Source organism: Pistacia vera, unplaced genomic scaffold, assembly GCF_008641045.1.
Source record: "Pistacia vera cultivar Batoury unplaced genomic scaffold, PisVer_v2 Contig478, whole genome shotgun sequence".
Classification (NCBI taxonomy): Eukaryota; Viridiplantae; Streptophyta; class Magnoliopsida; order Sapindales; family Anacardiaceae; genus Pistacia; species Pistacia vera.
Window position 1 is genome coordinate 847164 of NW_022196310.1, and position 19092 is coordinate 866255.

The 19092-nt window shown below is 35.7% G+C and overlaps 4 protein-coding genes across 5 annotated transcripts; 3 read left to right on the forward strand and 1 right to left on the reverse strand.

The window, feature by feature from the left end:
* The first annotated feature begins 938 nt into the window (after nt 1–938).
* LOC116146408 (exocyst complex component SEC15A-like) lies at nt 939–4031 on the forward strand. Its single transcript, XM_031431812.1, has 2 exons — nt 939–1073; nt 1631–4031. The coding sequence occupies exon 2, from the start codon at nt 1646–1648 to the stop codon at nt 4010–4012; it is 2367 nt and encodes a 788-aa protein (XP_031287672.1). The 5' UTR covers nt 939–1073; nt 1631–1645; the 3' UTR covers nt 4013–4031.
* A 403-nt stretch (nt 4032–4434) lies between these two features.
* LOC116146474 (exocyst complex component SEC15A-like) lies at nt 4435–6929 on the forward strand. Its single transcript, XM_031431886.1, has one exon. The coding sequence runs from the start codon at nt 4444–4446 to the stop codon at nt 6808–6810; it is 2367 nt and encodes a 788-aa protein (XP_031287746.1). The 5' UTR covers nt 4435–4443; the 3' UTR covers nt 6811–6929.
* Nucleotides 6930–7728: 799 nt separating this feature from the next.
* On the forward strand, nt 7729–11643 carry LOC116146460. Of its 2 annotated transcripts, none has more exons than XM_031431858.1 (10): nt 7729–7925; nt 8152–8257; nt 8331–8499; nt 9105–9162; nt 9253–9374; nt 9469–9567; nt 9726–9998; nt 10164–10372; nt 10999–11147; nt 11336–11471. In XM_031431858.1, the coding sequence occupies exons 1-9, from the start codon at nt 7831–7833 to the stop codon at nt 11125–11127; spliced, it is 1260 nt and encodes a 419-aa protein (XP_031287718.1). In that variant the 5' UTR covers nt 7729–7830; the 3' UTR covers nt 11128–11147; nt 11336–11471. The 2 variants fall into 2 exon arrangements, with proteins under 2 accessions (XP_031287718.1, XP_031287717.1); XM_031431857.1 differs by having other exon boundaries at nt 7731–7925; nt 10926–11147; nt 11336–11643.
* A 95-nt stretch (nt 11644–11738) lies between these two features.
* LOC116146461 (FKBP12-interacting protein of 37 kDa) lies at nt 11739–18515 on the reverse strand. The gene is made up of 14 exons (XM_031431859.1): nt 18382–18515; nt 18217–18268; nt 18057–18118; nt 17078–17145; nt 16928–16964; nt 16736–16823; nt 16551–16615; nt 16386–16463; nt 15997–16044; nt 15111–15164; nt 14441–14602; nt 13642–13711; nt 12619–12674; nt 11739–12223 (listed from the first exon to the last, which is right to left on the reverse strand). Exons 1-14 carry the CDS (start codon nt 18406–18408, stop codon nt 12053–12055), a joined length of 1038 nt encoding a protein of 345 aa, XP_031287719.1. The 5' UTR covers nt 18409–18515; the 3' UTR covers nt 11739–12052.
* Between the last annotated feature and the right edge of the window lie 577 nt (nt 18516–19092).

Sequence of the window (19092 nt, forward strand, 5' to 3'; positions counted from 1 at the left end):
TCGTTTAAGCCGCTTTGTCACAAAGCTAAATTAATTAATTAATTAATTCATATAATTATTTATTTTAAAAACTTAAATAATATTAAGGCTGGAAGAAATTAATCGCACTTTTTTTTCACAATAATATTTTATAACTTATTTTACATATTTTGTTTTATTATTAAGGCATAAAATATTAAAAAAAAATGAATTTCCAAGTGCACTTTAAAAAATTAACTATCTATGTTTTAAGGAAGAAAGTTAACTATAAATAATAAATGTTGTTTTATTATTTAAAATACTAAAATATACCTATTTAACATGCGCCTTTAAGAATTTTATTTTTAATTGTAAACCGACGATATTACCTTCAATTTCTGTACTTATGTTACTGGCACTGAGAGATTTATTGTATTTATATAATATTAAATTAATTAAGATATCCAGGGTTGAAAGCAAAGCAAACTATAACAGAAACACAGCACATAGTTAAAAGTGATAGGTTTTTTATTAAACCGAACATTGAAAATTTCTCATTAGCATTAATCTCATTTTCTTGCTACGTTTATACTCTCTTCCAAGGAGCTAACACTTCTTTAATCTCCTGTAAGTCTCTATCACAATCACAACTTTACTTTCATTGCTTTTTACATCTGGGTTTCGTTTCGTTTTGATTATTTTATTCGTTTGGGTAGAGATGATTAATGTATTTGTTGAAATGAGGATTTATATCTTCTTCTTATTAGTTTTTGTGATTGATTGATTGATGNTGTTTTATTATTTAAAATACTAAAATATACCTATTTAACATGCGCCTTTAAGAATTTTATTTTTAATTGTAAACCGACGATATTACCTTCAATTTCTGTACTTATGTTACTGGCACTGAGAGATTTATTGTATTTATATAATATTAAATTAATTAAGATATCCAGGGGTGAAAGCAAAGCAAACTACAACAGAAACACAGCACATAGTTAAAAGTGATAGGTTTCTGATTAAACCGAACATTGAAAATTTCTCATTAGCATTAATCTCATTTTCTTGCTACGTTTATACTCTCTTCCAAGGAGCTAACACTTCTTTAATCTCCTGTAAGTCTCTATCACAATCACAACTTTACTTTCATTGCTTTTTACATCTGGGTTTCGTTTCGTTTTGATTATTTTATTCGTTTGGGTAGAGATGATTAATGTATTTGTTGAAATGAGGATTTATATCTTCTTCTTATTAGTTTTTGTGATTGATTGATTGATCAATGTATTGTTTTTATGAAAACCCATTTCGGAAATGCCCATTTCATATTCGTTTTACTATTTTTGTTGTGCTGTTTTTGTCAAATATATTGATGAATTTATTTAAATTTAAATATGGTATGTGTGTTGAAATCTTCTTAAATGTGGTTATTTCCGTCTGTTTATGGATTTTTTGTTTGAGTTTTAATTTGTTTTTGGGTGATATTAAATGCTGGAAATGGAAATATGTTAACACTAATATCTGGTATCCATATAACCGGTTACAGAAGTACCCGTTTGGATATGTAGATAAATGTTTTGTGGTACATGCTTTTCATTTTCTTGTTGTTTCAAAATAGGCAATATAGAGCTTTATTGGTGTTGTGGACTTAATCTATTTGATTTTGGAATTGAAGGGATTCATTGGAATAATGGATGCAAAAACTAAGAGGAGAAATGTAGCTGAGAATGGAGATACAGGAGAGGACTTGGTCCTTGCAACTTTAATTGGTAATGGGGATGATTTGGGACCTATTGTCAGACATGCATTTGAAACGGAACGGCCTGAAGTACTTCTTCAACAACTCAAAAGTGTTGTCAAGAAGAAGGAATCTGAAATTGAGGAGCTTTGTAAGACCCACTATGAGGAGTTCATTCTTGCAGTTGATGAGCTTCGAGGTGTTTTAGTTGATGCTGAAGAGCTGAAAAGTGATCTCTCAAGTGATAATTATAGGTTGCAAGAGGTTGGGAGTGCCCTATTGATCAAACTTGAGGAGCTTCTAGAATCTTATTCAATTAAAAGAAATGTGACTGGGGCTGTTAAAATGACAAAGATTTGTGTACAAGTGTTGGATCTTTGTGCGAAGTGTAACAATTACATTTCTGAAGGGCAGTTTTATCCTGCTTTGAAAACTGTTGATCTGATTGAGAAGAATTACTTGCAGAATATCCCTGTTATGGCACTCAAAATGGTGATAGAGAAGACAATTCCGATAATAAAGTTGCATATTGAGAAGAAAGTTACAAGTCAGTTTAATGAATGGTTAGTTCACATTAGGAGTTCTGCGAAGGATATTGGACAAACAGCAATAGGTCGCACTGCATCAGCTCGTCAAAGAGATGAGGAAATGCTGGATCGCCAGAGGAAGGCCGAGGAACAAAATCTTTCAGGGTTTGGAGATTTTACATTTACTTTAGAGGTCGAGGAGATTGATGAAGATTCCATTTTGAAGTTTGATCTCACACCACTTTATCGGGCATATCACATCCACGCTTGCCTCAACCTCCCAGAGCAGTTCCGTAAATATTATTATAGGAATCGTTTATTGCAGCTCACTTCAGATTTGCAAATCTCTTCAGTACAGCCATTTGTTGAATCATATCAAACCTTTTTGGCTCAAATTGCTGGGTACTTTATTGTGGAGGATCGAGTCCTAAGGACTGCTGGTGGGCTCTTGTTACCTGATCAGGTTGAGACAATGTGGGATACAGCTGTAACTAAGATGACATCAGTGTTGGATGAACAGTTTTCTCATATGGATTCTGTAACACATCTTCTCCTAGTGAAGGATTATGTCACTCTTCTTGGTGCAACTCTTAAACAGTATGGTTACCAAGTGGGCGCTGTTCTTGAGGTGCTGGACAAGAGCCGTGACAAATACCATGAACTTCTTCTTGAAGAGTGCCGGCTGCAAATTACTAACGCTCTCTCCAATGATACTTATGAGCAGATGGTAATGAAAAAGGATACTGATTATGAGAATAATGTTCTGTTGTTTCATCTCCAGACCTCAGATATAATGCCAGCTTTCCCATATATTGCACCATTCTCCTCAATGGTGCCTGATGCCTGCCGCATTGTCAGATCATTCATCAAAGGCTCTGTTGATTATTTGTCTTATGGAACACATACTAATTATTATGATGTCTTGAGAAAGTATTTGGACAAACTCTTGATTGATGTGTTAAACGAAGTCATGCTTAATACAATTTATGGTGGTGCAATTGGTGTATCTCAAGCCATGCAGATTGCAGCAAACATAGCTTTTCTTGAAAGAGCTTGTGATTTTTTTGTCCGACATGCAGCCCAACTATGTGGGATCCCAGTCCGATCAGTTGAAAGGCCTCAAGCTACTTTGACGGCCAAGGTAGTCTTGAAGACTTCTAGAGATGCGGCATATATTGCTCTACTGAGTTTGGTGAACACCAAGCTAGACGAGTTTATGGAACTTACACAAAATATCAATTGGACTCCAGAGGAGACGTCCGCGAGTGGGAATGAGTATATGAATGAGGTAATATTTTACCTTGACACAATTCTGTCAACAGCTCAGCAAATTTTGCCTTTGGATGCTTTGTATAAGGTTGGGAGTGGGGCACTTGAGCATATTTCCAATTCTATTGTGGCAGCATTTCTTTGTGACAATGTCAAGAGGTTTAATGCTAATGCTGTCATGGCTGTCAACAATGACTTAAAGATGCTAGAGAATTTTGCTGATGAGAGGTTTCATAACACTGGTTTGAGTGAGATGTATAAGGAAAGTTTCGGAAGATGTTTGATAGAAGCACGACAATTGATAAACCTTTTGTTGAGCAGTCAGCCAGAGAATTTCATGAATCCTGTGATAAGGGAGAAGAACTACAATGCTTTGGATTATAAGAAAGTGGCGAGCATCTGTGAAAAGTTCAAAGATTCGCCAGATGGGATTTTTGGAAGTCTGTCAAGCAGACATGTGAAGCAAAGTTCTCGGAAGAAATCTATGGACATGCTGAAGAAAAGATTGAAGGACTTCAACTGAGCATGATTGCTAAGTCTGCATTAGAATAATGTTTTTATGAAAACCCATTTCGGAAATGCCCATTTCATATTCGTTTTACTATTTTTGTTGTGCTGTTTTTGTCAAATATATTGATGAATTTATTTAAATTTAAATATGGTATGTGTGTTGAAATCTTCTTAAATGTGGTTATTTCCGTCTGTTTATGGATTTTTTGTTTGAGTTTTAATTTGTTTTTGGGTGATATTAAATGCTGGAAATGGAAATATGTTAACACTAATATCTGGTATCCATATAACCGGTTACAGAAGTACCCGTTTGGATATGTAGATAAATGTTTTGTGGTACATGCTTTTCATTTTCTTGTTGTTTCAAAATAGGCAATATAGAGCTTTATTGGTGTTGTGGACTTAATCTATTTGATTTTGGAATTGAAGGGATTCATTGGAATAATGGATGCAAAAACTAAGAGGAGAAATGTAGCTGAGAATGGAGATACAGGAGAGGACTTGGTCCTTGCAACTTTAATTGGTAATGGGGATGATTTGGGACCTATTGTCAGACATGCATTTGAAACGGAACGGCCTGAAGTACTTCTTCAACAACTCAAAAGTGTTGTCAAGAAGAAGGAATCTGAAATTGAGGAGCTTTGTAAGACCCACTATGAGGAGTTCATTCTTGCAGTTGATGAGCTTCGAGGTGTTTTAGTTGATGCTGAAGAGCTGAAAAGTGATCTCTCAAGTGATAATTATAGGTTGCAAGAGGTTGGGAGTGCCCTATTGATCAAACTTGAGGAGCTTCTAGAATCTTATTCAATTAAAAGAAATGTGACTGGGGCTGTTAAAATGACAAAGATTTGTGTACAAGTGTTGGATCTTTGTGCGAAGTGTAACAATTACATTTCTGAAGGGCAGTTTTATCCTGCTTTGAAAACTGTTGATCTGATTGAGAAGAATTACTTGCAGAATATCCCTGTTATGGCACTCAAAATGGTGATAGAGAAGACAATTCCGATAATAAAGTTGCATATTGAGAAGAAAGTTACAAGTCAGTTTAATGAATGGTTAGTTCACATTAGGAGTTCTGCGAAGGATATTGGACAAACAGCAATAGGTCGCACTGCATCAGCTCGTCAAAGAGATGAGGAAATGCTGGATCGCCAGAGGAAGGCCGAGGAACAAAATCTTTCAGGGTTTGGAGATTTTACATTTACTTTAGAGGTCGAGGAGATTGATGAAGATTCCATTTTGAAGTTTGATCTCACACCACTTTATCGGGCATATCACATCCACGCTTGCCTCAACCTCCCAGAGCAGTTCCGTAAATATTATTATAGGAATCGTTTATTGCAGCTCACTTCAGATTTGCAAATCTCTTCAGTACAGCCATTTGTTGAATCATATCAAACCTTTTTGGCTCAAATTGCTGGGTACTTTATTGTGGAGGATCGAGTCCTAAGGACTGCTGGTGGGCTCTTGTTACCTGATCAGGTTGAGACAATGTGGGATACAGCTGTAACTAAGATGACATCAGTGTTGGATGAACAGTTTTCTCATATGGATTCTGTAACACATCTTCTCCTAGTGAAGGATTATGTCACTCTTCTTGGTGCAACTCTTAAACAGTATGGTTACCAAGTGGGCGCTGTTCTTGAGGTGCTGGACAAGAGCCGTGACAAATACCATGAACTTCTTCTTGAAGAGTGCCGGCTGCAAATTACTAACGCTCTCTCCAATGATACTTATGAGCAGATGGTAATGAAAAAGGATACTGATTATGAGAATAATGTTCTGTTGTTTCATCTCCAGACCTCAGATATAATGCCAGCTTTCCCATATATTGCACCATTCTCCTCAATGGTGCCTGATGCCTGCCGCATTGTCAGATCATTCATCAAAGGCTCTGTTGATTATTTGTCTTATGGAACACATACTAATTATTATGATGTCTTGAGAAAGTATTTGGACAAACTCTTGATTGATGTGTTAAACGAAGTCATGCTTAATACAATTTATGGTGGTGCAATTGGTGTATCTCAAGCCATGCAGATTGCAGCAAACATAGCTTTTCTTGAAAGAGCTTGTGATTTTTTTGTCCGACATGCAGCCCAACTATGTGGGATCCCAGTCCGATCAGTTGAAAGGCCTCAAGCTACTTTGACGGCCAAGGTAGTCTTGAAGACTTCTAGAGATGCGGCATATATTGCTCTACTGAGTTTGGTGAACACCAAGCTAGACGAGTTTATGGAACTTACACAAAATATCAATTGGACTCCAGAGGAGACGTCCGCGAGTGGGAATGAGTATATGAATGAGGTAATATTTTACCTTGACACAATTCTGTCAACAGCTCAGCAAATTTTGCCTTTGGATGCTTTGTATAAGGTTGGGAGTGGGGCACTTGAGCATATTTCCAATTCTATTGTGGCAGCATTTCTTTGTGACAATGTCAAGAGGTTTAATGCTAATGCTGTCATGGCTGTCAACAATGACTTAAAGATGCTAGAGAATTTTGCTGATGAGAGGTTTCATAACACTGGTTTGAGTGAGATGTATAAGGAAAGTTTCGGAAGATGTTTGATAGAAGCACGACAATTGATAAACCTTTTGTTGAGCAGTCAGCCAGAGAATTTCATGAATCCTGTGATATGGGAGAAGAACTACAATGCTTTGGATTATAAGAAAGTGGCGAGCATCTGTGAAAAGTTCAAAGATTCGCCAGATGGGATTTTTGGAAGTCTTTCAAGCAGACATGTGAAGCAAAGTTCTCGGAAGAAATCTATGGACATGCTGAAGAAAAGATTGAAGGACTTCAACTGAGCATGATTGCTAAGTCTGCATTAGAGATAGTAGTTATGTTTTCACATAAATTTTTTCTTATATATATATATATATTTGTTTTTTCTATATGATGCTAAACAAAACTGATTTTTTAATTTTCATTCTGAGTAAATTCTTCTAGTGTAGTTCCTATAAATTACTTTTCTTTTGCAGTTGTGCCATCTTCTCTTCATGCTACATTGCCTCCATGTATATGCGTGTTCTTTTTAGTACAATAATTAGGTCGAGTGTTGCGTGTAAAAACATTTGTGAGAGCCTTTTGTCCCATTGCAGCCAGAATCTGCTTGGTGCTTGTTACAGCTCATAACTTCAGTGGTTCTTTACCTACACGAACAAGAAAAAGAAGTAAGGTTACTTCACTTTTATCAAGGTTGCTTATGCTTCTTGAATAGATTCGGAGATATTTAAAACTATAAGGAATTTGAAATTTCTTTAGGTTGTTTGGTTGTATCTCAAAAGTACTAATATGATTTAAAATAAGCTATTTTGTGTCTATTAGCATAAGCTATTTGTACAAAGAGTTTATACAAATAGCATTATCCCTTAATTAATCGCCCAAAATCGCTCACCTTGCTGCTCATTCCTTTGTTTTGTACCCTTCTTGCATTCTCATATTTTTTTTCTCTTAATTATTCTTCATTATGTTAAATTTTGTATACAAGTTCATGGGCAATTTCCATCATTATTGAATTACAATGGATAGCCATAAAAATATTTCAACTTTATCAAAAATATTATAAAAAAGCACAAGTTGGGCTTAGTAGTTTTGGGAGCCCAAACTTAAAAAGGAGATTATTCCTTAGTGGGCTCACCCTTGACCCAATAACTCATTGGACCCAAAACTTTGAGAACTAGCACGTGCAAATCACACTATTTCCCAGCCGACGCATGATTCATAATCTTCCCATCGGCTAGTTGGTCGCGTCTGGTATAAAACGCTGAGTTTTGAATCTCCTCCAACTCTTGGAAGTTAGACACACGGAGACACAAGTAAATCAAATGGCGCGAACAATAGAAGCAGATGATCATAAAGAGTTGCAGAGCAGTGATTGCTTTGTTTGGGACGAAACATCCCAGCTCTTCTTTCATGCCAGGTTTTTCCTTCTTTTCATTTTGTAACTCCATCACAATCACCTACAATTAGAATCAAAATTCGATGTTCCTGTTACCATTCCAATCTTACAATACTGTTTAAATCCTTCAGTTTAAGTTTTTATATTCCTTTTTAAGACTTTTATGCATGTTGAGATATTGTCTTTAAATACTTTTTTTTATTAATTTGGTTATGTTTCATTCTTATTTTGTGTTCATTTGGTGCAGTACTGGATTTTACCATGACCCCAACGCTGACTGGTACTATAGTAGTAGGGATGGTCTTTATTACAAGTTTGAGAATGGGAATTATGTGCTTTTGGAGTCTCAAAAGGTAGCATTTTATGAGGCTGTTAATTTTGTCTTATTGGATTGAGATCCTAAGCTTTGGTATCACAATTTTTCAGGTTAATGAATGTGAAATAAGTCGATGTCAAGGAACTGCCAAGGATAATCCGGTTCACGACGAGCAATGTAAACAAGAATATTGTGACAATAATGCTTACTTCTCCATCCAGCTTGATGAATCTAAAGCTCATCACTGTGTAAGAAGTGGTCTGGATGAATCTACTTCAGGTGAGCCATGAATCGGTGTGATGTGAACCACTACAATGTAATTGTATGCCATGTTGTTTGTATCTTAAAAATTAATTTTCTTCTAGAAATTCTTGATTCCTATAAAATGTGGTAAGGCAACAGAGTGGAAACTACAGTGCTTGCGTAGTGATTATTCCTTAAGAATAACACAGTAGCTGAGGGGTGGCTTGGTTTATTGGTCTGTGCTTGTTATTATAGGGATGCATGCTGGATCATTTGATCATTGTCATACATTCAATAACATCTTCATGTCATAAATTTTTTAGTCCAGTAGAAATGATTGCATAACTTTAAGAATTTATTGGTTTGGAAGTTGTGCATATTTGGAATCTAAGCTTGTCCAACTTGGTAATGAGCTTGGAGATTGAGAGTTTTTGAGGGAGAAAGAATTTTCTGGTTGGAACTTTTAGATAAAAAGGGACTAGTTGGGTATCCACCCGATGCCAATAAAACAATTCCTCTAACATTAGAAAATTACTTCAAATCTTTGTATTATGGAGTTTTGTAAAGTATCTTGTATTTCTTTTCGAATAATAAGGGACAGGCACAACACTCCAAAAAATTAATTAGTCTTTTATTAGCAGGACATACAGAGGGCACTAGCAATCAAACGCCTGAAAATCCACCTCCACCATCAGCATGGTAAGCTACATTCTGGTGCTGCATGCTCTTTCTTTTAATCAGTTACCACTTCAATATATCTTTCTTAACAATTCTTTTTATTGGATTTAGGTTAGAAGAAACACTTATTGATCTTTATCTGTCTGGTTATAATGGACCGGTCGATGCTGATAATGGTGCAGTGATGCCTTTGGAAACAGATGAGGGGGACAACTTTAAGTTTTCAGCTGATGGTTTGTCACAATGAATCTTTGCATTTTTCTACCAAAATTTTTGTGTTTTAATAGTTGGAGCAGGCATAAACAGCTCTGTATTGTTTGAATGCAGAAAGTAGTGATACTCATAAGCTAGAGGAATTGAATGCAGAGAGTAGTAATACGCTTGAGCTGGAAGATGGGGAACTGATCGTGGAGGACTTAGGCGAAGGTTTGTCCTGTATGACTATCATCAATCAATTGCTTGATGTCCTATTCATTCAAGATTGTCACATGAGAGAGAGAATTAAAGAAATTTATGAACTTATTGAAAGAAGGCCCACAAATTTCACATATTTAGGTGAAAACTATGAGCATTTTTACATACAGGTGTTTCTTGGGAGGAAGAAAATTGGCGATCACAATATGGTCAGGTTATTCAACCTGAGCAAGAGCCAGTGTTGACAATCCCGGTGGTTGAATTATGGGACTGGTCAATGGTCAGAGAATGCAGAAAGGACGGGAAAAATCAGGTAGCTAAATTGGTTGGGCATTTGGTGAGACGATCTGCAAAGCTCCATCCCTCCATGCCTTCTGGTGGTGGTCTTCTGAAAACTGCTCCAATTTGTGAAGTTTATCTGGATCTGGTACGAGTTACAACAGGTTTGCTTTCACCTTTTTTATTTGACAACAACTTCAGTGCCTGTGTTTCATGTTTGATAAAATTTAAGATTATTTGCAATTCTTGCAAGCATTCTCTGTGTGGTTGTGCATTTACAGCCCATATTTGTGAACTTGTATAGCTGCTTGATTATTGCCTCCTTTCAGGACAAGTGTATAAGTTGCGGAGCCCTAGTGCAAAATATTTAGCTTTCTTGTCAAGTTATGATTCTTCTAACCCAACAAAGGACTGGGGCTTCCCTGAATTTTTCCCACAATCTAAAACCATTCAAAGAACCAAACCGGAATCATCTGATGGAATCACTAACTGCATGGATAGGTCCACTTTTGCGGATCAACTATCTGCATATGAAAAGGTATTTTTTGCTGCCGAAGTTATACCTCTTGTCATCTGGTTGATGAAGTTATGTCAATATAGAAGCCCATAAAAAGTACTTATAGATTTTTCATAATTACGTTAATTATGACATGTTCACATTTCTAAGAACATGCTTTTGAGTGGTAATAAATCCCTATAGCCTCACTAATTATGTTGTTGGGGATGTTCTTTATTTATTTTTATACTGCAAATTATTGCTATAGAACTCTACAAGAGTTAACTCTATAATAGCCCAACCTCCCATATTACATTGTCCAAGTCTGTATCAGCTAATATTATTAAGGTTGTGAATAGTTTTTTCATGTTCAGTTAGTGAGGGTAATATACAGGTATGTAAATTCAGTTTTTTCATAGATTTCCCTTTTTCTTGTTTATAGATATATATGTTTACAACTTATTTTTGTATACAAGGAGAGGGCTAGTAATGCAACCGCAATGTTATCAAGTCTTGAGTTTTGAGCATTCATATATAATCTGGTGAATCATGTACATTTTTTTCCTTGTAATTTGTTTTATTGTTGTATTGCCAGCATAAAAGCCATGCATATAGGGATAGAGCTGCAGAGAGAAGAATTTTACATGGTGGTATTGGTGTGGGTCCAGGACAAAAGAGTGTTTTGGTCGGTGACAATGGTGGGGAATTGTATCCTGATTCTGCTAGTACAGAAGATGCAGCAGCTGAAGCTTTGGAAATGTCATTTGCAACTGGTAGTTATGCCAGAAGAATTCTAGAAGGCATGGGCTGGAAGGAGGTTGGTGTCACATCACATTGTTTCCTTGCATGTTATGTACAAGATGAATAAAAAATTAGAGAGCCATATCTTTATTGAAACCGATTATCTCCATATCTCATCTCATTATTCTAGACGACAAATAGGGCCAATATGAATTAGAACATGCATTATAGTTTTATCTGTTTCTGATGCAAAGATGTGAGCAGGGAGAGGCACTTGGTAAAACGACAAAGGGATTGGTGAAACCCTTGGAAGCAATTGGAAATGTTGGCAGTGCTGGACTGGGATGGCCTCAAGGAAGAACAAAGCACCGCTGAACGATTGGGCTCCCTCCGTCACCGTTAACTAAAGCCTTTACGGAGGCATGGTTTTGATTTCAAATGGAATATGTGTTTTGACCGTTTGCGTGCACTATAAATTTTGATGATCACACCACTAAATATATATAGATATGAAATTGAACTTATTTGTGACTGTTTTACGCTGCTCTTGCCTCTTCGTAATTCCTAGATACTATCTATTAAATACATCATTGAAATATCGATCTTCCATACAATTGAACCTCTAGACTCTGGACTGGAGCACCAAATTCTTGACGAATCAATGACATGAAATTCACCACTTGCATCATTTTATTATAGGAACACTTGAAATTAAGTCCAGACACTGCGTGGCGGGAGTGTCTCAGGTCTCACAAGCTTGGTAACTTAGTTATCCTTGGCTCTGGAATTTCAAAATAAAACTTCTGCTACTGCTACAGAATACAGCTTCCCATTGCATTAACCTGAAAGAGAGGGAAGCATATTGTACTCCTCTCACAATGCGGAGCTACTCCACAAGTAGATTCAAGAAACTATTTAATGTACATTGTACAGACATGGGGAATAAAGAAAAAATATAATATCCCACAAAATTGCTTAAGTCTACATTTCAGTTTTTACAGCTTCCTCAGATACGGTTACATCGTTGCTAATTTTCTTATCAGACACTGGATCAGTTTTTTCCTCTTCCATTATGCTCTTCTGCTGCAACTCTTGCTTCAGCCTTTCAATTTTACGATCCTTCTCCTCTAGCTTCTCTCGTAAGATCAGCACCTGCCAAAAAAATGTTCTCAGTATAAACCAGTCCCAAATCTTTTTTTTTTTTTTATTAGATATTCATCTTTAAAATAATTATGTGATGCAACCTTAACCCTAGGTGATGATGCTCAGGAGCCACCTTTGTTTTCTTTGAATTTCTGAAAATATGTTTTATCATCATCTCTTTAAATAAATCAGAAAACAAATTCGAAACTTCCCCATTCATGGAGTTACATTCCTTGATTCCATCAAGCCCAAAACTATCCACCAAAAACTTTCGGTTGAAATTTCATTAAACTATTTAACCAAGTTAAAGGCACTACCGCATAGTTCTTATGCACATGGTACTGCTATGCTTCAACACAATTAAACTAATAAAGAAATGGAAAAAGAATGGAGCAAGATAAAACCATTTCATTTGATCTTTCAACATCATCTGTCAGCCCCTCCATATGTTTGTAGAGTCCTGCATACAACAGCATAAAAAGGATTAAAATGGATTGGACAATTTTTAAACCATAACAATTTGGTAGACTGGAATAGGAAAAGCAATAAAAAGTTTTGAGTGGACAAAACATGAGAAGTGCGAAAGTGTCCATATTCCTTAATTATGCTCCCAGAAAAAGGGGCAACCAAGCTATAATTATAAACACAAAAAGCTCCGACATTTGGAAAACTGTTGCTCAATATTAAGATGCAATCAAAATCAGAAAAACAGAAGAATTGCAATTCCAACGGGTTACTAATTCTAGTAAATAAAAATTAAGAGAAAACTATGGATTGCACTTCATCAGTCAGAAATCACTACTATAGCCATCAGCTGATACCATTCTGATTTCTCTTCTCACAATCATGGTAAAGCAAAAGAAAGTACACTCCAATTATTTCATGAATTATTTTAGCGATAGTGCAATGTAACTCTTTTCTCCAAAAGCATTTGATACCCACAGAACATGCATTCCATGTGAAGTTGAGAAGACATTCCAGTCATTCACAAAATAAAATTCTGGGTAAAGATAAGTAACAGAAATACAACTGGAATATGTTGTTTGGATTAGCCAAACATCATATTTCGATGATCAGAATATTTGATGCTACACTAAAAAGTGACAACGAATTAAGGATTTTCAGTTTCAATACAAAGTCACAAACTCAATGTCAGGTTCCATACAGGCAAGTCATTTGACTAATAAATGTCCCAGCTTCCATGGTTTAAATTAAAAATCCTTTGCTTCCATAAAATGTAAAATCAAAGATACCATATCAAAGAGAAAATAAGGGACAGTCCTAAAAACTTAAAATTGGTTAGCCAACCAGATTTCAAATTTAAACTTCTCAAGAGATTCCACAGTTAGATGGGAGAACCACAGCAGAGATGTCCATGAAGTTCTACTCAACGAATTGCAATACCATACAATTTACATATCACTAACCTTCAAACTGACTTCTAAGCTCTGCATTCTGAGATTTCTGCAAAGCAAGTTTCAATTGCAACTGATGCGTCTGCAGACCAACATTCAGAAAAGCAAATTAATCTATTGAAAATTTTGATTTAAAAAAAGGTCTAACAACTGGGAAAATGAAAATTGCTCAACAAAGTCTTCACTGAAATAATATGCACGCATAAGTAGGTCAGGACACTGATTCTGGGAGCATGCACTAATCATTGCATATACTTACTTTCAACAAAAATAACTATAATAATCATTGTATCAACATAATATTCATAATCAGCAGAAAGATGTTTCTTATCTACTTTGAGATCTGGTGTTTGTGTATTATACTGTATTAGTGAAGGAAAAAAGGCAGTAATGGATCAAATATCCACTGAAGAAGCTAGTTCACCCTAGTGGGGGGCGGGCAGAGGAAAAAAAGTCATTAGCCAATCTGTATAGGCTGTGCTCAGAGAAAGCTAACTGAAGTAGAGCTATACAGACCAACCCCAAAAACTAGATCAAAAACCAAGAGTAAAGCCCAAGATCCCATTCCAGTTAAGATGATCAACAGTTCCAACATGCTAAAAATTGTACCCAACCTCCCTTCACCTTCAGTATAGGCAAACTGTCATTTTTGCACATGGAACCCAAATTGTCCATCAATTTTCCAGGGGAAAAAAACATTGAAAAGAGAAACAAAAAAATCTGTGAAAGAAAAACTCCAAGCCAGAAAGAATAAATACAAAATATAGAATGCAGAAATAACATGATACACAATAAATAGCAGTTGCAATACCTCCCCTTCCTCATTTTGACGGCCAATCTCATCATTTTCCTCTTGCAGCGTTTTACATTTTGCCATCAATGCTTTACCCATCTTGCTATTTGCAGTAAAAGCAACAGCAGCTATATTTTCCTCCAGTTCCTTCACCTTTTTGTCCTTCTCCTCGACCAAATTCTATCATTATGGAATGAAAGAGACCACAAACAACATACCCTATAAGCAAATAACATACAACAACAAACAAAAAAAGCTAGGCCTAAGGGTTTTATGCACAATTAGCACTTGGACATTAGTCTAAACTCTATAAGGGCAATAATAATACAAAAAGTAAATATATGACATGGGGAATTGAAACATTTACTTCGAGAACATTTTCAAAAGCTGACATTAGTATGAAATGCTTAAGAAGTTCATTCCAGAAAATGCTTTAGCTGTTATGAAAAGACAGGAAGTGGACATTCCATATATTTCATTTAATATACCATATCCTCCCTCTTTTCGCAAAACTCTTTGGCTTCAGCACAGAATACACAGCTACACATTCTTAAAAATTCCGGATAATTTACCCATCCGACAGTCAATATAGGATAATAATCACCCAACCTGATTAAAATATGGTAGCATACATGAAAACTAACTTTGATGGATTTAAATTGCCATAAGGATTTCTTAAAGTACAAACCTTTAGACGTCTAAATTCTTCATGAATGGCTGGATCTAGTAGTAACCTCCTCACCTATCAAATAAATCACCATAAAATTAAGCTGCTGGAAAAATAATTTAAAAAAATTAAAAAAAAAAAAAATTAGATGCATTGTTTTAAACAGGTGATAAAGTATGTTATCATTCCAGGCCATAGCATTTTACAGTTGAAGGACCAAATAGCTACAGCTGATAAAACAGTAAGTTAACACACATTTTAGCTACACCTCGAAACATTTGGTAATATTGCATTTGAACCACGAAAACCAACTTCTTGTCAATACAAACACAAGAACATCTCGTATATCATGTTTGATAACTAAATATAAGCACAAGCAAGAATATCCTATTTTTAAGAAAAGCATCCCCAAGGGATGCCAAAGCTTGCCCGCCTACCCACAAATGAAAACAAATACTAAGAAAAGTTTCGCTTAGATGGTTTGCCAAACATAAATTTTCTTAGGATTTGAGACCCCTGTTTAAGACAGGAGTTTTGAGCCACCACCAAGTTCACATCAGAATTCACAAAAAAACAACTTAAGAAAATGGATTCATCCATGAAATTGATGACGCACGAAGTATTGGTATTATCTTGGCCAATAAACAAGCATAAGCATATTGTTTGTTCCTTTATTGGCTTTTAATGTTCCGAAAATGATTCATGTGACACAGGAACACTGTATTATGGACGAGTAAAGGTTCAGAAAATGTCCCAGAGAAAAGGCTAATGTAGAATTCCATTCTACAAGAAAATGCAACATTAAATCCCACAAAAATTGCAAAGAGAAAGACAAATAAAATAAAAGAAACAAACCAATTTTGAATTCCATAAATACTGCAAGCCCCAATAACAGATTCCATAATACCTGCATCAATGGTGGCTTAAGCTGAGCCTTCAAATCCCGGACAGCAGACTGAAAAGTTTAAATATATTCAGTATTAGGCAGAATAACACAATGCCATTAATAACCATGCAGTATGAAATACAACAAAAGAACGATCTCAGGAAACTTTGCCTCAAGTTACAACAAGCTCAGTTCCCATAAAGTAAAAACACCATAACAGCACTTTACTGCTATCTCTATCCCAAAGGCAAACCGACTATGTATCTCTCTCATATACTTCTACCAGAAGATGCAACACAAAATTATACTCTGTATACAAACAGGAGATGCAACAAAAACCGTACAATGCATATAAAATATAATTTGAGGAACAGAGATCCCAAACAAAACAGAGAAAAAGAAAGACTGACCTTCAAGTCTCCTATCTCCTGTTCCCGTTTTGCCAATTGTACAATGACTGCAGCTTCCTTTTTCCTTAATTTTTCTAGCTGATAATAAGAATAAAACACAGATGAATTCATGCATAGAGATAATCACTTCTTCCATCACCTGAAGAAATGACAGTGAGCACTAACCTGTTCTTTCATCACCTCCTCAGAGGACTTTAGGGTCTGAAGATAATTGATGACTAATTTAGGTTCTACAAAGAATAGTAGAATTCCTTTGTCTCAAAAATAAATACAGAGCATATACTATATTCATAATATGACTACATATAGAAGATATAAATGATTCAGTTAAACATAAGGAAAAGGCTAACCAGGAGATGTCCCTGCTGGTATGAAAGGCTCATTTTGAAATGAAGAATGCCACTTTTGAATCTCCAATTTTGCAGCTTCAAGCTCCGACTGAAAACATGCTCATGATAAGATTTTGGAAGGCAGTAAAAGAAGGCAAAAACATATCTTAAGCCTATTTGCTAAGCATGTTTTGGTATAAGATGTGTACATACTTGGCATGTTGCTAGCGTGTCCTTACAGTTCTGAAGACTGCAAAACAAAATTACAAGAGGAACACACAAGGTTCTGAAGAATTCTAGATATAATCATTCGTACATAAGAATCCTAAAGTAAAATACAAACCATCCCCGATAATACTATACCTCTCACGAAGAGACAAAATCATCCCAGTTGCAACACCAGGAGCAGTTTCTTCTACGTTTGAATTACTCTGCAATGTAAACAAAGAAAATTTCTCCCATAAATACACAAAATTTGCATTCGCTACTCAATATGTAGCATATGTTCCAAGAACAATGAGATGAAAAACCAACCACTGCCGAATTAGATAAAGTTTCCATGAAGAAACCCATAAATTCTAATTTAACTTTCTCAGTAATAAGGTCACAGGACCAACCACTAGACAGGTTCTTGTAACATTTTCTCTAATAAATACTTTATATACTTCTCAAACAAAAAGAATGACATTTCTACAATCCAGCTACATCTTCACAAATCTTTGTGGCTGAAAGCAGAACGTAGAGGTAGATGCAGAAACCATAAGCAGCAATAGAGCTCTTCTCTTAATAATTAGTTCATTTTAAACTACTCATTGCTTGTAAAAAAATTTAGTACTCCTTAAACAATTTCATTAAGCATAGTCTAAACTCGTTATCAATTCTTTTACCAAGTAAATATCAGTTTGCTTAAACTCTTGCCCATAAAGTTGTAAAGAAAAAACCAAAATCCTAAGTTTCAAAATGCTTCACTCATAAATATCTCCAATTTCATTAACCATAGTCTAAACTCATGTATTATCAAATTTTTGGCATAGTAAATATCAGTTTACTTCGAACCTTGCCACTTGTAAAACAAGTAATGTTTCAAAATGCTTCACTCACAAATTTCTCCAATTTCACATCCCATAGAATTCAATGTGGCTGCAACTCAAGTAACATACAAATCTAAAAATTCAACAGCTGTAACTATAAAACAACAAAGTAAATGAAGCTTAAGGCAACTAAAGAATTCAACGTAATGAAAAGGTTTCACCAACTGTCCCTAAATAATTCTGCATGAATCGCTCTAATTCACACAACATTGAAAAACTCACAAATGCGAGCATTAAACAAATGAAAATACCTTTTTCGAACCAAAGATATCGTCCTCATCATCCTCAATATCACCGAAGCTTCTCTTGTTACCTACCAATTCTCATAAAAAGTAAAAATTAAACAAAAAACGACAAAAACCAATCACATTTTACACAATTTAGCCTTAATCAAATGAAATTCAAATTCACCTGAACGTCTCGTATTGTGGCTACCAGAAAAATCGCCACCGAAATCGTCGTCCTATATTCAAGAAAAGAAAACCAATAAAACCCTAAGATAATTAAAAACTATATATAAACAAATATTTATAATGTGAGCAGGATTATGGTATAATTATGATATTGATTGCTTACATCGTCGAGATGAGCGCGAGAAGCCATGGGAATGAAAAACCCTAGAGTTTGATTTAGGTGAAGCTATGTGACGCACAATATTTTTGGCTCAGGAAGACAAAATTCGGTGTAAGTGGTTTCAGAGTTACGCGTTGTATAACCATGACGTGGCGCGTGAGGGAGTCCGAAGGTCTTTAAAGGTTCGTCGTATTTTAAATTCCTGATAAACCACTGAACTTTTTGATACACCATATATTTCATAAAACAGCTAAAAGCACCCTATGGTAAGGGAAATCAACAAAATTAGCTTAAATTTTAGGGGCTATAACAATGTTTTAAAAACCAATATGGGGATAAACCCGACAAAGAAGTCGGGTCTCAGGTTGATTGGTTTGACCGATGGGTCAAAACAGTGACATGTCTATAACAAAATTTCAAAATTTTTATATCGGTGCACGTTAATACAGTGACTGTTTCCAGCGTATATTAGCACGCGTCGACGTCAGCCTTCTTTCCCCATTTTTCAGTTGTTTTCTCACTTAAAATCACCCTTGTCACTACCAATAGAACCCCCACACTCTCCTTTTCAAAACCATACACTTTATCCCGTCTCATCACTCGCCGATCGCCAGCCACGAAAACCGCATCGATCATTTGTCCTTTGCCAGATTTTGACCGTTTTGAGCAACGACAACTCCAACCACCACCTGTCGAACTGGTCATCACAGCCAC

Bases quoted from the DNA above. Each gene is read 5' to 3' on its own strand.
- LOC116146408 (XM_031431812.1), top strand. From the start codon at position 1,646: ATGGATGCAAAAACTAAGAGGAGAAATGTAGCTGAGAATGGAGATACA.
- LOC116146474 (XM_031431886.1), top strand. From the start codon at position 4,444: ATGGATGCAAAAACTAAGAGGAGAAATGTAGCTGAGAATGGAGATACA.
- LOC116146460 (XM_031431857.1), top strand. From the start codon at position 7,831: ATGGCGCGAACAATAGAAGCAGATGATCATAAAGAGTTGCAGAGCAGT. The intron at 8,500-9,104 runs GTGAGCCATGAA...TTTTATTAGCAG, and splicing joins TCTGGATGAATCTACTTCAG to GACATACAGAGGGCACTAGC. The intron at 9,375-9,468 runs GTTTGTCACAAT...GTTTGAATGCAG, and splicing joins CTTTAAGTTTTCAGCTGATG to AAAGTAGTGATACTCATAAG.
- LOC116146461 (XM_031431859.1), bottom strand. From the start codon at position 18,408: ATGGCTTCTCGCGCTCATCTCGACGAT. The intron at 16,045-16,385 runs GTCAGTCTTTCT...TAAACTTTTCAG, and splicing joins AGGAGATAGGAGACTTGAAG to TCTGCTGTCCGGGATTTGAA. The intron at 12,224-12,618 runs GTTTTATCTTGC...TTTTTTTGGCAG, and splicing joins TTGAAAGATCAAATGAAATG to GTGCTGATCTTACGAGAGAA.